Consider the following 18,139-nt stretch of genomic DNA (forward strand, 5'->3'; position numbering starts at 1 on the left):
GGATTTAGTTATCATCCCCATGCTGATGATTTTCAAATTTCCTTATCCAACTTTACACTTTCTGCTGACCTCCAGTCTCATATTTCCACTTTTGAACATCTCAAACTGTATGTCCTGTAGACATCTTAAACTCACCATGTTCAAAACTGATATTATCTTTCAACCAATATCAATATCTCTCTCCCCCCCAAACCTTCCCCTCTTCTTAAATTCCCTATTGCTCTTGAGGGTATTACCATCCTTCTATTCACACAGGCTCATAACCTAGCTGTCATCCTCAACTCTTCACTCTCTCCCATCTACCATTTTCAATATATTGTTAAGGCCTATCAATTTTTTCTTTGTATAGCTCTGTCATTCACCCCATGTTTCCTATGACATATCACACATGATGATGTCATCGTGTCACACCTGGACTATTTCAAGAACTTACTAGTTTGTCTCCCTGCCTCAAGTCTCTCCCCACTCTAGTCTTTCCTTCGCTCAGCTGTCAAAGTGATCTTCCTAAAGTACAGGTCTGACCATGTTGGTCTCCCTACCCCCTACCTCATTGTCCCATTTAGTAAGTTTCAGTAGCTCCTTATCCCTTCCAGAATCAATTATAAAATTCCCTGGCTTTTAAAGCCCTTCATGACCTTGTCTCTGCTGTTCACCTTTGTAGTATTCTTATACATTAAATCTCCCTGTTCCCACCCCCGCACCAGACTTTGTGATTCAGTGACAGAGACCTCCTTGTAGTTTCTTGGATAAAACACTCAATTTCCTGACTCTAGATATTTTCATTGTCTGTTCCCGTGTTTGGAATGCTCTTCCTCCTCAGTTGCCTTCTGCTGGCTTCCCTTGCTTCCTTCAAGTCCTAACTAGAACCTTGTCTTCTACAGGAGGACTTTTTCTATCCCCATTGATTCTTGTATCTTCCCCGTGTTGATTATCTCCGATTTATTCTGTACATATGTTGTTTATAAATACTTGTTTGTATGTTGCTTGTGGGCAGCTTGAGAGGAGAAACTTTTTTTTTTGCCTTCTGTAACAGAGGGACCAAGAATTCCTCTCTGTCTCTCTCTCTTTCTGTGTTTTGTGCCTTCCTTCTTTTGTTGGTGCAATGAGTTCCCTGAGGGAAGGTGAAAAGGGGCTAGGCTGGGCATTGTCCATTTGTCCTAAAGGACTTCCCATTGTGCCAAAGCAATGATTGCCATCTATGTCAGCAAAAGGCAACTTATTCCTCTTGCCACCAACCTAATCTCCCAGCTCTGGAATGTGGAGAACCTCAGGTGTAAAGAGGAGCAACTTACCCTCTGCCCCCAGACCTTCCATCTTCTGCTGCACTTGCCCATTGAGGGAAGAGGAAGAGGAAGATTGGTTGGGAATGGGACTTCTTTCTTCTGCTGTGCCCCTTTCCTTCCTAATCTCCATCCTTCAGAAGGAAGAGGAGTAGTGAAGCAAGTCTTCTCATCTGACCATCTTCCCTTGTCCCTCTCATCTCATGCTATACTTACCTCTAGCCTGATCTATATATAATCTCCATTGGGAAGAGTGGCACCTTCCACTTAATGATGAACATTCTTATACTTATTGACATAAATTGGAACTTTTCTTTGAACATATTGAATCTCATACATTTAAAGAGCCAGGAAAAATTTTTGTTTTATTAATTCAATTGTTCCCTTTAAACCCAAGTACACATAATCATCTTGCGTTGTTTTCTTGGTAATAAACCAGAATGTTGGGCAACATGTGGTACTTCTTACTGTTTTGTATATTTTTCACATAGCACTATATTGTATAGCTTAGATTTTTGCCATTTATCTTAACAATAAAGTTCCTTTTAGAGGTTGGAGGTCTAAATGAAAAGAGCTCTGCATCTGAAATCAGAGGACTTGTGTTCAAATGCTGGAGTCTGGTCCTTAATACTTATGTGACCTTGGGTCACATGATCCTTAAATAATCTCTCCTTAACACATTAGCTGTTTATATCAGGTATCTTACATTTTCTTCTGTTTTTAGATCTTTTAGTTGTGTTCTTATAATTCTTACTGTCTCATGCAATGACTCATTTCATTTTCTTCTATGCTAGTTTTCATGAAGTCTCTTCTTTGGACAAGTTTTATCATTTTCTCTTTTAAGCTATTTGTTCTTCAATTCTTTCATCTCAAGCTTTTATTTAAATTTTTTAATCATTTTCTTCCTTTTCTCTTGATACACATGAAGTCCTTGTATAAAATCCTTTTTTTCCCCCTTTGAGTCTAACCTCACAGTTATTAAGGAAAAAATTGTTCCTTCTTCTGAGGGATCTCAGGATCTGTAGTAATTTTTAATAATGATTGGTGTTTTTCTTCACTTACTCATGTTTTTTGCTTTATTTCCAGAACTTGAGCTCTGCGCTGTAATGCATGCGTTTCTTCTTGATACACTTGAGTATGATGATTAGTCTTTGCTTGATCTGGGTTTTTGTGTGTACCTCTACCTCTTGGGGTTAGATTTTTCCTCCTTCCATTCTTCTCTCTAATCTTTGAAGTTGTAAGGATCTTGACAGCCCTGGGATATCCTCATCTGATCACTGCTCTGAATACAGGCATTCTGTGCTGGTCATGGCTGAATGTCACATTTATGGGCTATGTCAGGAATGCGGAACCTCTGGCTAGGGCCGCATGTGGCCTCAAGGCCGTAGGTTCCCCACCTGTGGTCTATGCTGTGCATTTCTGACCCACCTGGAGCTTTCATAAGGGAGCTCTCTCTTCTTTTTGCTTTTGCATTTGAGACATTAAAGGCAACACATGCCTCTGGTGCTCTGCAATGATATTGACTTGCTTTCCTGGGCTCAGGTATAGTTTTGTTGGTGGCTCATTCCTATTGCTTTTGGGCTTCTTGCTTATTTTTTCTTCATTTCTAGAGTGTAAGTGCTCATTGGATTTCTTGATCTTTATAAGGTCTGCTGTAATCTAGGTTTTTGCTGGCATCTGGGTATTGGAATTGGATCACCTGTCTCAGTTCACTCGCCATCATGGACAGAGACCCCTTCTTTTTATCTTTATGGGAATTTAAAAAATTATAAGCTTTGCTGCTTCTGGTTCTAAATCTGTATCTGAATTGGAAACAAATTGAAACTGCAATTATGTAAAAATAATTTTTACATTTTTTATCTTTTTCAGAATAAAGCCCATATCTAGTTGGGCTGAAAATGCTAAAGGGGACAGCATACATGGGAGTTCATTTAGCCTGATCATGTTTTCCCTTTCTTCTTTATCAACTTGAAACTAATTGTGATTTATTTGCATAGGTTTTGTTCCTCTCTTGTTTACATCTTCATTTTTTCTTGTTTCCAAGATTTTGAATGGATGGAATTTCATTCTTTTCTTCTTCCCTGCCTCTCCTTTGAAGTACCTATTGAAAAATTCAATAACTTCCAGTAGGGGATTCTTATCTGCACTATAACATATTAGACATTGGGGCTTCAAAGATACCTGTGATACAGATGTTACTTTTAAGCAAGATGAGAATAATGGTGGCAGAACAGGGAATGGAATAAATATAAACATGATATCTAACAAAAGTGTAAGAAATTTGATGAGTGAAAGCTTATTTTCACTTGAATTTGGAAATTCATGAAGAAAGGTCCTTTTGATTTGAGTCTTAAATGAAGGAAGGACTTTACCAGATGGAAATAGGGCTAGTTCATTCTAGTTTTGGAGAATACATTGAACATGGGTATAGGCAATGGCAGGTTGAGAATGAGGGGGAGGGGGATGATGAAAATATTTCAGTTTAGCTCAAATATATATAAACTACACTATTATGAAATAAGATTGGATAGTTAGAGAACCTTGAATATCAGTATCAGGAGTTTATATTTTACCTAGTAGCCAATGGGGAAATCCCTTAACTATTTTGAGTAGAGCAGTAATAGTTGTGCATTATGATGATTTGGGCAGTGGTTTGTAAGAGGAGTTGAGGAGAGACTGGTGCCTGAAGAACAGTTAAAAGGCTAATATCATAATCAAGGCCAGAAGTGATGAACATCTGAATTAAGATACTTGTATTGGGATTTAAGAAATGATACCACCTGTGAGAGAGTTTGCAGAGGTATACATTACAATCTTGGCTACTCATTATATGGTGGAAGATGCACTCGTGTTACTGAGACCCAAACCAGTGTGGGGAACAAATGTTTGCATGTGGAAAGGTGCATTAGCTTTGCTGAAATCCAAACCAGGCTTGAGTGCCTGCTGTTTGGTTAGTGTATAGAATATTAGGAAGGTGAGTAAGGTATAATGAAAATGGAAATGTGGCCACATGTGAAAATTTTTAGAAGCTGAACAGAGAGTCAATAGGGAGTCACTGGAGTTAACTGAGTAGGGCAATGTTCCTTGCCTAAGGAGAGTTACTTTGGCAGCTATGTTAAGGATGAACTTGGGAGGGGAGAGTCTGAAGGAGATCAGTTAGGAGGTCTTTACAATAACTCAGGTGAGGGGTGATACGATCTTGTACTAAAGTTATCAGTAGAGAAAAGAGGTGGGATGAAAGAGGTATATACAAGTAAGACATGACAAGATTTTGGTTACTAATTATATATGTGCAGTGACTGATAGAAGGGAGCAAAGATCATACTGAGATTATGAACCTGAGAGACTGAAAGGATATTGATGCTTTTGCCACAACTAGAGAAGTTTTAAAAGAGGCAGGAGTTTGGGGCCAGGGTGGGGTGGGGAATAAATATATGGAACTATATTTGGAACTCTTTGGGAAAAAGTTCTTGCTTAAGAAGTGTACACTGATTTGGGAAATTGTCAGTTTAGGAGGTAGCTTTTTTCTGCCTTCATTTTCTAAATTGTACATGAAATTATTTTCCTTTATACTTTTTAGATAATTTTTTGAATTTTTGTTATTAGTTGGCTTATATTAAAAGAAACAACAGAGTTTGGCCTCTTAATTTCCCTACTGCGAATAAGATACATTTTTACTTTTTCTTTGACCTGGTTAGTCTTTCCCATAAAACTTTGATCTAGGTTTTCTGCTCACTTCATAACTGTCATAGTTATTAATATTCTTCCTTTAGTGTCTTTAACCCTTGATTTGGCAAAAATGTATCTGTTTTCTCTTGTTACCTGATAACTTCTTAATGACAACTAACAGCTTATGTGAGATGAAGGCTATTAACACTAATGGATAGAAGGATAACTGATAGCATGGGAAAGGTTAAGGATGACCAGGAAAGTTTTAGCAAGTATGCTTGTGACAGGAGGGCTTAAGGACCATGAGAGTGTTTCCACTGATGTCATAATGAATTGAAGTGCCTTCTTTGACTTTCTTACTGTCCTTATTTCTCACAGAGTTTGTTCTGGGCTTTCACAGTCTTGTCAAAGACAGATGTTGGAGAAGTGTCTTTAGTATTTATATTTAAGTTCCTCAGTTTGTGAGCAGACCTCAGTTTAATTTAATTTATCATGACCAAACTAGGTTTTTTTTTTCTGTAAATGCTTGTGAAAACCAGCTTACCCTGTTTTTATCTTATTGTCATCTCTTGTACAGATTTGGAAGAGATGTTTTTTTTTCTAACTGCTAGGCCTTCCCATGTTTTCCAATGTGCTTTGAAAGTGTACTCATCATTAGCTTTACAAGTCAAGGAGAAGTAAATGCCATTAGTTTGCTATCTGGGGGACTGAGACTTCCCAGCATAACATGTGCAAACTGTTACATATTTTTAGATTGTGTATTTCTTAAAAGTTGTGCCCAGAGGTCTCTGAATGCCCACATAGTATTGGAAATATACTTTGCTTGATTCTGAAACACAACCACTAACTTTCTATAGAAGTAAGCAAGAAAACTCCTTATGGAAGAAGGCAGCATGAAATAGGAGAGCTAGTGTAGTATAGAGAGAAGAGCCCTAGGCCTAGCATTTGAGGAGCCAGCTTTGGATCCAGGCTTGGCCAATTCAGCATGTGGCTGCCTTTAGGCAAGTCACTTCCCATCTCTCTACCTCAGTTTCTATCTCCATAAAAAAAGGAGTTTGTACTAGATAATCTTAAAGGCTTCTTCCAGGTCCAAATCCATGACTAAGGACAAGTGAGTTTCTCTCATAACTGCCACCCTTTCCCTATTCTGCACTTCCCAAATAGTGTTTTTATATTGTCTTCTCAAAGTTGATGAGTTGAGGCGGAGTGTATCAGGCTTCTTGTTCTGCTTGGTGGATCCTTGGAGACCATTCACCGATGGTGAGCTGAGAGCAAGGGACTGGTCCCTTGTGACCTCATAGCTTTTTAATCACAACAGCCTGTGAAAAGAAGGCCACTTATTGATAGAGCAATACTTTTAATCAACTACAGTATTTCTTTTCTTTGAAACTACAAATGCCCCTCAAGTAGAACAAACTGTGGGCTTGTGAGATGCGCACTCAGCCTCTTTCTACTCCAAAGGAGGCCTGTCTGTCATGCGTATTAACCTCTCTTAGCATTTGGTGCTTTGCATTGGTGCATGACTTTGCCTCTTGTGTGCTTCACTTGTTTAATTATATTCCCATTCGTTGGCATGAGAGCATGAAACAAGAAGCTCAGGGGCAAATGGGGAGGTTATACAACTAAAGACTTTAAAACCAAGAGGCATTCCTTTGATAAAGGAATGGCTCCTCCGTGTAAGTGGGAGCACCTCCATTAGCATTAATGGAGTAAGTACATCAGCCAAGGCATCTCAGAGGTTAATCACGCTTCCTGGCTGGCCTTTGCCGTCAATACTGTGTGGCGCCTAATTCTGTTGCTCCTTCAGAGGCTTTCCTGACAGCACACTAACAGACTCTGTGTAAGTCATTTCTTATGAATTATTGAAACAAACGTTTGGCTGCTAATTGATGAACACTAATGTGTTTTCTAATCACTGCAGTTTGAGTTTTTAGCACTAAACAAAACAGTTACAATTGATTTGTGGCTTTTCCTGGGTTTCAGTCTGCTGCTAACTCTGCCTTTGTATTTGAATTCAGCAGACAGCTTTGCTGGTCATTTTAGTTAAGTATTTATTAGGACGCAGTATTATGGTTCTTTAGTTGTCCCCTTCCCCCCTTCTATAAATCTAAAAGACAGTTAAGGATTGACTATCTAGCTTCCTATCCATTCTTATAAGGTATGAGTGATACTGGATCCATCATGGCCTGCTTGCACATTCAACCAAATGTGAATCACAAGTAGTAGAAGTGCCTTTATAAAAGAAACTTGTTTTGCTGGGTTGACAACAGAGATGAGTCCTAGCCTATATTCCAGTTCTTAAACACTTCTGAGCATCTTCTTAATGTTTTGCAAGTTACTTATCCTTCTGTATATTGTAGCTTGTTTGTAAACATCCTGTATCCCTCTAATGAGTGTTCCATATGAATAGAATGGATTCTAATTTACTGTCTAAGATATTGTGTACATCAGGCTTTAGTTGTTTATATGTTTGCTTTAAGTAGAAAAGGAATATTTCATAATCTTTGAAAATATTCTATGATATCTAACCATAATAGTATTTTCGAAACGAATTGAAGTATTTTCTGCTGTCATGTAGGGTAGGAGCTTCAAGACTAATTTTTTGTAATACTCCATTTACCAGTTATTAGCATTTTAGTGGGGGATGGCATGTTCATTGTGCCAGATCTTAGTGGGTAAGATACAATATTACAAAGCACAGTAAATTTTAGCTATGTTGAAGAGAGCAGTCCCAACTGCTTGGCAGAATTACCAATGTAATTTGACCTGATTTAACTAAAGGACAAAATTATGAGTAGAATATTTCAGCAAGAGAGTGGCGTATTATGCTGTTCATGTTTTTTTAATTAGGATATTTCTTTGAAAGTATGTATTTTAAGGAAGGAGAAAAGAATTATGTGTTTATCTGTGTGTGTGTGTGTGTGTTAAAACAAACATATACTAATATATTTAGAACATTTCACATTCATACTAAGACAACATTGTATATTAGAAGGTAGTGTGATGTTATGACATGGTTGAAAAATTGCTAGATTTGGAGTCACTGGATCTTCTACTATTGATGTCAATTCTCCCTAGGCCTCAGTTTATAAAATTAGAACTTTAGATTAAGGGATCTTTAAGGTGCCTTTCCAACTCTAAATCTCGTGTGTGTGATGTACTCTTGAGAGGAGAAAAATAATTTCCTGATTTTTTTTAATCTCCTCTCTGCATGCCCTCCTGCCCCTCATTCTATGTCAGCTGAGAGAACATTTACCAACCTTTGCTTTCATACTCCCCCAGTTTACTAAATCTGAAAATCATGTTAGAAGGGACTGGATCAGCCTTAATGAGATTTCTTTTTTTTGTTAAAGTCATAAAAAAAGTAGTTTGTGGGTTTTGGAGGCTACTTCAAATCTGTGAGAAGAAATAGTGTAGGGCCATGTAGTGGTCATTTGCATGGGAAATCCAAGTGTCATCCTTTTTAATTTTCATTGCTATAGACCTTGAAAACTGGACTGACAATGGTTGGGAAAGTGGTTACCCAGCTGACTGGTACACTGCCTTCGGGTGTAACTGAGGAGGATGTTGCCATCCACAGCAATACTCGCCGAAGTCCTCTGGTCCCAGGAATTATCACAGTTATCGACATGGAGACAGTTGGAGAAGGGCAGGTAAGAAGAAGGTCTGGTGCATGTGGCAAGCAGAGATTAGATTTTTTTTTCTGAATTTCTACTTCTTGCAGGGATTGCCTTGCTTTTATCTTGCTTCATCACAATGGGGAGTGTCTTTGTGTCTGCCAGGTCAGCAGTGTCTGCATGTTCGCTCTGCTGCCTTCGTGGTGAAGCGTCATTGAGGATCCAGCTGAGCCAACATGTATACAGCCCTTAATGCTCATTTACATGACATTTTGACAACATCGAGTGTGAACTGTCAGTTGTGCTTTCCTCACACTTGCTCAGCATTGACACTGATTTATGCTGACCAGTGGTGGTGTTGCTCTGATTACAGTTATTAATGCAGAGTGTAGCAACAAACTCTGACTGGGATTTAGAATCTTGGTGAACTGTTTGATATGGTGGAATGAAGGAGTAATTAGGAGTCCGTTGTAACTTGAGTGAGCTGGAATATTTGTGAAATAAATTTGAGTGGACAAGGGTGGTGCTTGGCATGTTGAAAACAGCTATAAATCCTGTTTCTTGTAATCCATTTGCTTTAGGAAGAAAGAAAGGAAACCTTCTAAATGAATTTAGAAACCTATCCCAACCTTGCATTTAGAGTTCTCTGTAAGAAAGATGAGTAAAAAGATTAAGTGATTCAAATATTATATTTTGGCCTTGGAATTGGCCCTTTCTTTGTTTGCTTAGTATTATTTTTCAATTATTTTCTATTACTTGCTGTTTACTTATTTAAAAAATTGGATTGCAGACTTGTGCAAAAGCGTGCTGAAAGTTGAGTTTCCTTATTTAAATATAAATATAGGAACAGAAAAAGAGTTTAGAATTTCAGTATCAATGGCATGACTTTAGGTCCTGTTTTATTTTGGAAATGAGAGCATTATAAATCCATTTTTTTTTTCAAACTACACTAGTGTCAAGTTAGATGAGTTTAGGGATCTGAGATATTTTCTTCCCTTCCACAATTTATGAGAACATGTTTTATTTTCTTACTTAAAGGCAAAAATGAAAAATTATGATTTTTGTAGCATTTCATGAAGCCTTCTTTGTATTTGTCTTTTCTAATATGTAACTGGAAATTGACTTTTAGCAGAAATTTGAAACATGAGAGAAATAATTTCATTTCTATTGCATAGATTTTTTTTTTTTAAAGCACAAATCACTAGGAGACCTTTATGTGGGATTTTGTTTTGTTTTGGTTTTTTGGTTCTGTGTCAGAGAATAACATTGGCTTTGTCCAAGTGATATGTCCTTATGATGAATAATACCAACCATTGTTAGAAAGTTAAAATGTTTATTTCCCTTCAGTTCTCAAAATATCTTAGGCTAAACACTGGGATCCAAGATAGTCATTATTTAAAAATAATATTGCCCCAGAAATAAATATATGGGTGTAATTTTTGTGACTTCATTTTTGCATTATACTTTCTAAGGTCATGGCAGTTGAAAATCTTCAAAGCTTAAGTCTGATCTTAATTCATTTTTCATTTTGCAAGTAAGAGACTGAATAAACATGAGCATAATAAATGAGATTTTTCAATACAAGGAAGAATTTTTATATATCAATAATTTAAATTTAATGTTTCTAAAATAATTCTGCAAGTAAAGAAAAAAATTCATTTTTCCTTCCCATCAGTTTGTGATTGTTTCTATTAAAATAATATATAAAATTAACTCATTGTGTGAGATAAGAGTTCAGTATTGATGGAATTAGAATTGTTTTAGCTTTATGCCATGCATGTGTTCATTTCCTTCTTCAGAAAATATCATTTAGAAAGTATCAGGGGCTTTAAAGTATTAGCCCAAAATATCAAATGTTCCTTGGGAAAATATGCTTTTAGTATATTGTGGTAGACATCTTGGTGAAATATGGAATATGGCAGCTGCTTAGGAGTGAGTTACTGCATTAACAAACAGTGGCACTTTGAGAAAGTTTGAACTATAGTTTAGTGAAAAGAGAAAGGCTTCAAAATTCTGAGCCAGTGGATCTGGCTGTCATATTTTATTTTAAAACAGAATAAAAATAATTTTCCCGAACCCCAAATAACTTTGTGGTAAACCAAAATATGTTAACAAGGCTCATGTGCTTGTTTAAACTTCCTTTTAATGAAGTGTTAGCAAACTTTTCAGTTGGCCTTAATGACTATTTATTTAGACCTGTTAATTAGCTGAAATGGATAGAAATAAACCTATACAGATGTTCCCCTTTTAAAAATTGGAATTAAATACATAAACTTTAAGTGGTTTGTGAGTTTTAAAGAAAAAATATTTGCTTTTGACCTTTGATTCTTGATTCTTAATTAATTCATCACTAGGCCACCCACATTTAGTTTCTAGTAATGACCCCTCAACACTAGGCAGTTTTGTGGCTACAAATAAGTCTGTTAAACATCTAACATTTGTTGACAGAGAGATAGGTGGTCATTTAAAAGTGGAAAATTTGATCTTTAATGTTTTTGATGAAACAGAAAGGTGAAAAATGGCATATTAATTAAGTGCTCTCATATATTATCTGAAATATAGAACAATATAGGAAGAAAAGGGAAAAAGAGTTATTGTGTCAAAGTATAGCATTTTGGCCTTTTTGTGTTTTCAAATGTGATTGGATTTTTCCCTGTTCCTTATTAACTTTTTATTACATTAAAGAGGAATTCTCTGGGATTTGGTAGAGGAGGTGGAGTTTTGAGGGGAAAGGAGGGAAGGAAGAACTATACACCCCTGCCATTTTAAAGGTGCATTTCCATTTAGTCAGGAATTGATAGCAATTGAACCAAATAAAGATGCTTATCAAGAAGTAGGAACCATAGCAATGTTAGCTCTTCAAATGCCAGAAGCTAAACGATGTTCAACGCCAACAAATTATCCCACGTGTGATTCTCATTTAGAAAAAGGTAGTGCCTTTTCATCCATGGTTAATGATATATATTCTAAAATATTGTATTATTTTCATTCTATTGCCATACGTTTTTGAAAGTGTTTGGGTATTATTAGTTTTATATCTACATGTGTTACAGAATAATTCTTTGTTTTAAAAAAAGCAACAGGATTCCCTTAGAGCATAATTTTGTCTGCCTTTCTTTTATTGAAGGGAATCTGTTTTTTGTCAAGAAGACATTTTTGTCTCAGATAAATAGTTCAGTCTGAGCGCAAGGCTGTTTTGAGTGTATGCTGGATTCTATTAAAAGGAGTGCAGTAGTTAATGTTGTAGATTTATCACTTTTAGCCCCTTTCCACTGATGTTTGACCCTAGTTATAATGTTTTTTTCTTCCTCATACATCTTGGCAACTGAACCTGACAATGCATTGGTTTTTGCTGTTTAAATCCATCAAGCCTTTAATAAAGATATTTTCATGTTTACAGTAGAGAGGTATAAAATCTGATTCGTCATCTTTCTGATGCTAATCTGATTTGTTTGATTTTATGATTACGTGATCTTTCTTTAGTAACTGCATTAAGGACAAAAACAATTTGATTGAATTTGTACACATTTTTATTCGTGTTACTTTCATGTTTTATATAAAAGAATTTCTAGACTTGCATAAGTTAAGTGGTATAATTTGCCATTAAAGATTGTTATAATTGCTCTCGTAATTGCTTTTGACTACTGATCAGCAGTCTTGATCTCTCTCAAAATGAAGAAAAATATATTTTGGGAGGGTAAAAAAAGCCACCCCTTAGGCAGAAAATAAATGCTGGTTTTGATAACAAGTTTAGTGATCCGCTAGGTGTTTTGTCAGTCTCTCTATTTGAATGACAAAGACTGACTTATCCATCTTGCATCAATTATGGTGTTCTGTTGAACTTTAATACAGTCAAACTGATAATGCTTGCTCATTGGCTCAGTGTGCTCAGTTAAGTGGTGAGTACAGACTGGTCTTTTGGAAAATTATATTTTGCTGTCTGGTGGCGCTGACGTCCTGGCAGTTCAGACAGGATGAGAAGTGATTCTGTGGATCCTCCCCAAAAGAGCTTAGTTGTTGTTATATGGAATTACCTCTCTTTTAGTGGTTGTGAAACCTATTGAGAGGATATTGAAAAAGCATCCCTTTCCTGTGTGACGACACAGTGGCCTGCAGGAAACCCAGGCTCATCTGTATTTTCACCATCTGGCTTCATGGTTCTTATTCATACTGACGTGAAATACAGCATCAAGATTATTGTGTTAGAAAGAGAAGAAAATAAAGGTGCAGCACAACAGCTACCAGTTCACCAACTTTCTGTATGTCTATAGCTCAGTAACATAAGAGAACAGTATTGCATACTTGACCAGCTCTGGCAGAGGTAACATTTTTCTCCCTGCATTTGATCAACGTTGGAGTTTGAGAGACCTAGTAGGAAAGTGGGTCCCTAAATTCTTATGTGGCTTCTGCCTCACTTGTATAGTGAGTTTGGTCAAGCCCTCCTCTTTCATTCTGCCCCAGTTTTGAGGCAATCAGTAAGAAGAGGCTAACAATCCCTATCTGTTGCTACAGCAGTGTAGCATTGTTATGGCACAACTGTGGTGAAGGGTAAGCTATGTCCAGAGAGCAATTTTATTGAAAGCTCACTTTCTTCCTCCAAAATTTTGAAAAATACACCTAGCTGTGGGAGGTAATAAAAAATAAAATGTACAAAACAAGAGGGAAAAAGATGTTTGGTTATGAGGTCTGATAAGGCAAGATACATATAGTCAAAAATCCTTCAGTAAACACTGAATATCTCCACAGAGAGAGAAGGGAGAACGGTTAAAGAAGAGAAGGGAGAATCAACTTGGGTATGTCAACATGGCTGTCTGTGGTTAATTCCTGAATGAAACTGGCCAAGTGTAGTAATAGTGGCTTTCTTGTGGCCTTAATTCTTGTAAGTTAGGTCTTCTCTTCTGTTTTTTGTTTAAATTTTTACAAATAGGCCATTTGGGGACAGTTGCATGCCTTATTGCTCACCACACACTAAACTTCGTCCTGTTCTCAAGGTTACGAGAAGGTGTCATTTTCATAATTTTCTGGTAATATTTACTTCCTTTCTTCCATTGACCTCTGCCTATAGTATCATAGCATCCTAATCTGAACAGTAGATATGAACAGATCAAAGCTAGGAGTCTTTTAATTTTGTACTGTTGCCCAACTTCTACATAGGGTCTTGACAAGGCAATGTTTTATTCTGTAGGAGGGTAGAACTTTGGTTCTACCTCTGGGGAACTGCAATGTTTATTGAACCTAATTCCTGTTAAAAAGATATTGTCAATCAACAAATATTTTATTAAGCACTTACTATATGTCAGGTGTTGTGCAAAGCACTGGGGATAGAAGAAAGGCAAAAACATGATTCCTGCCTCATGGAGCTCATGTTCTGATGGGGGAGACGATCTGTACAAAATCTATGTATGTATAGGATATATATTAAATAGATGGAAAATAGTCTCAGAAGGAAGGCACTAGCACAGTGGTGGGGCTTGAAAGTGGAGCCTAGGAAGATATTGGAATCAATGTCTTGACAAAGATGGCATTTGAGCTGATTCTTGAAGTTAGTCAGAGAAGCTAGCAGGCAGAGGTGAAGCTAAAGAACATTCCAGGCATGACAGACAGCAGGTAAGAAGGCAGAGATCTAGGAGATGGAGGGTCTTGTGACAGCAATAGCAAGAGGGCAATGTTTGCTGGATTGCTAAGTACATAGAGGGAATTAAAAGTGTGAGAAGAGTAAATACACAGGTTGTCGAGTGCATTAAATGCCAAATAGAGCATTTTATATTTAATCTTGGAGCAACTGGAGTTTCTTTAGTAAGTGGAAACATGACCTGATCTGTACTTTGGGAAATTCATTTTGGCAGCAGATTGGGGGATTAATTGAAGTGAGGCGAGACTAGATACAGTGCTACCAACCAGAAAGCTATTGCGGTGGTCTAGGTGTGAGGTGAAAAGGGCCTGTATCAGTGTAGGTCAGTAGAATGAAGAGGATGTAAGAGCCATTACCTAATTCATAAATGCTCAAAGGACATGAATATGCAGTGTTCAGAGGAAGAAATCTAAGCTGTCAATAGCTATATGAAAAAATGTTTTATATCACAATAAGTAGAGAAATGCAAATTAAAACAATTTTGAGATATCTCCTCACACCCATCAGATTTATTAAATTGATAAAAATGGAAAATGATAGGGGCAGCTAGGTGGCACAGTGGATAGAGCACTGGCCCTGAAGTTAGGACTACCTGAGTTCAAATCCGACCTCAGACCAAACACTTGACACTTACTAGCTGTGCGACTCTGGACAAGTCACTTAACCCCAGTTGCCTAAAAATAAAAATAATAATAATTAAAAAAAATGGAAAATGACAAATGAAGAAGGGGTTGTGGGAAAACATGTACTTTATTGCATTGTTGGTGGAATGGTGGCCTAGTCTAGAAAACAATTTGAACTATGCCCCAAAAGCTCTTAAACTTTGTATACCCTTTGACCCAGTGATACTGTTACTTGGTCCATATCCCAAAGAGATCAAAAAAGAAGACTTACTTAGCACTTATATGGTAGATACTTCATGAGTGCTTATTGAATTACTGATAGGTACAAAAATATATAGCACCTCTTTTTCTAGGGTCAAAGAAGTAGAAACTGAGGGAGTAGCCTTCCATTGGGAAATGGCTAAACAAGTTATGATATATGAATGTGATGAAATACTGCTGTGATGTAAGAAATGCTATAGGGTATGGTTTCAAAAGATTTGGGAAAACTTAAATGAACTGATGCAGGATGAAGGGAGCAGAACTAGGCAATTTATACAATAACAGCAATATTGTAAAGATAGGAAAAACTTAGCAACTCTGATCACCAGAATGACCTACCATAGCTCTAGAGGACTCATGATGAAACATGCTGTCTACCTTGAGATAGAAAACCGACGTATTCACAAAGTAGATTGAAGCATCTTCTTTCTTTTGTTTTGTTTTGTTTTGTTTTGTTTTCTTTCTTTTGCTTTTTCTTTTTCTTGGTATGAAAATTTGCTTTGTGTAAGTTTTGTTTTTCTTTCTTTATTATTGGGTAGGTGTAGGGAACGGGAGAAAGAGAGAATTCAGAACTGAAAATAAAATAAAATTAAACAAAAAGGAAAAAAGAAGAAAGACATTAATGAGAGATGGTATGAAGTGACAAGACTTGGTACTAGATTCGTTATGAATAATGAGTTCAAGAAAAGGGTTGAGTGAATGGGACAAGAGACTTCAGCAGTTAATGTTAAATCAAGCATGCAGGAATATACGGACAGGTTTGTATACATATCGTACATGGAAAATAGGTCAGGGCAAAAGGGGCAGGGTCAATTAATGTTAGATTAAATGTTATTGTTTTCTAGAGTTGTTTCAGTCATATGCAACTCTTTGTGACCCCATTTGGGGTTTTCTTGGGAAAGATACTGGAGGGATTTGCCACTTCCTTCTACAGGTCATTTTACAGGTGAGGAAACTCAGGCAAAAGGGGTTAAGTAACTTACTGAGGGTCACACAAGTGTCTGAGGCCAGATTTGAGCTCACGCCCTCCTGACTCTAGGGTTGCCACTCTATTTATTGTGCCGCCTAGCTGCCCATTAGATTAAATATAGCTGTACATAAGTTTTTACTATCAAATCACAGCATGTTAGAGCTACACTGGTTTTTAAGCAATGATTGTTTTCCTACATTTTGTAGATGAGGAAAATGAGACCTGTGAAAGGAAATGGCTTTTCCAAGGTGATACATCTACTTAGTAATATAGCTGGGACTAGGACCCAGGTTTGATGGCTGCCATGTTCTTTCCACTTCGACATGAAAGGCATTCCTGCCTTTCAGCTTATGTTTTTGAAAACATGATTCGTACATTGTTTTTATTTCTTAAAATTTTATATATGTATATACGCACACACATATACATGTATGCATATATATGTATATATTTATATATAGTGACATCACTTTCATTTCTGAATATATCTTTTTTTCTTTTTTAGGCAATTGGGGTTAAGTGACTTGCCCAGGGTCACACAGCTAGTAAGTGTCAAGTGTTTGGTCTGAGGCCGGATTTGAACTCAGGGCTGGTGCTCTATCCACTGCGCCACCTAGCTGCCCCTGAATATATCTCTAGTCCTCCCTTTCCCAAGAGAGTCCTGCCATGTAAAAATAATAATAAAAAAAGCAGTTCAATAAAACTAACTCACACATCAACTGAGTCTGATTCAGTCTTCCCCACCCATAGCTATCGTAATGAGAAAATGTACTTCCATCATGTTTTTAAACTGGGTAGGAACAAGCCAAACCAAACGTGTAGGATCTGTGATTTCAGCTGGTTTGTAGCTTAGTATATAAATCCTAGGCAGTTAGTTGCCTGTTGCATATAGAAATTCTGCAACTTGTAGAATCCAAATCCAGTTCTCCGTCTACCACAGTACTATATACTAATTATACAATTATACAGTTCAGTATTGTATGTGTTTGTGTGTGCATGTAAAGATATGAAAGAGTTTGTCTTCAAATTCTGATTTTTAAAAAACTTTTTTGTTGTTGTTGTGTACATTAATTCTAGATTCCCTCCTCATGTCTTCTATTTTCATATTATAGAGCATATTTTTCATCATTGCAGAAGTTGGGTTTCAGTGAAAGTTTCTCTGAAAATTATTGGAGAATGCATATATTTCAAGCAATTAGAAATAGAAGGAGGAAACTTATTTTCAGTTTTAAACTTAGGAACTCCATTAAAGGAGGATGCCTTAGTGGGTCCCTACTTTAGATTTTAAAAGACTTAAATTGTCTAGAATTACTGATTCATAACCCAATTGTCTTTTGACTCTATTCTCTCTCCTTTGGGGGTGGACAGATGGAATCTTAAACAGTTAATGGTTGAGTTCATTGTGGATGTTTTTTTACATGCCAAGGATGGCAGATATTAGCAACTTTCATTTGCCTTCATAAGAATCGAGTGATTAGTTCTCTTTTCTTGGTTCATTTGTGAAAACTGTCTAATTCATTTTTATAGGCATTCAGTTTATTTGCTGTTTCTGTATATTTCTAAAAATAAATTGTGCAGATTTTTACCAGAAATATTGTTTTTTTATTTAAAATGTTTTATTGATATATTTTAATACATATCTCTCCCCTCCCAGAAATCTCATAAAAATATTATTTAAAAAAAGAAAAAAGGTGAAAATTTGCAAAATTCATCAGTAAATTTTAAAATAAAATAAAAAAATATTCTTCCTGTACCTCTTTTGTTTTGTCTCCATCTTCAATCCAGCTTATGATAGTAGGACACAAATTTTTAAGAAGCCTGTGCTCAGACCAAAGTTTGAAAAGTACAAGGTGGAAAGAAGTATTGTATTGTAGTTCTTGACTACAACTTTTTTTAATTGAGGTGTGAAAATGCATTTCCTTTGAAATGCATCTAGGAGCATCTTCATACATTTGGTGAGAGGTTCTGCAATCAGTATGTAGTGCTGTAATTATCTTCTTGGCATGGGCCCTCACCTTACTCATGTGACTTATTTAAACATTTAAAGATATATATAAAATTTTTTTTTTGGTTAGGCAGTGGGGTTG

The 18,139-nt window shown here is 36.6% G+C and overlaps 1 protein-coding gene across 9 annotated transcripts in view; it reads left to right on the forward strand.

Moving 5' to 3' along the window:
* The window catches only part of BCAS3 (BCAS3, microtubule associated cell migration factor), a 781,854-nt gene that overhangs the window by 200,144 nt on the left and 563,571 nt on the right, over nt 1-18,139 (forward strand). For all 9 annotated transcript variants that reach the window (XM_027870394.1, XM_027870395.1, XM_027870393.1 and 6 more), the window contains exon 12: nt 8,432-8,602. In XM_027870394.1, the coding sequence (XP_027726195.1) occupies nt 8,432-8,602 (171 nt within the window). The remainder of the gene's footprint in view (nt 1-8,431; nt 8,603-18,139) is intronic.

Source organism: Vombatus ursinus, unplaced genomic scaffold, assembly GCF_900497805.2.
Source record: "Vombatus ursinus unplaced genomic scaffold, bare-nosed wombat genome assembly UNPS02014797.1, whole genome shotgun sequence".
Classification (NCBI taxonomy): Eukaryota; Metazoa; Chordata; class Mammalia; order Diprotodontia; family Vombatidae; genus Vombatus; species Vombatus ursinus.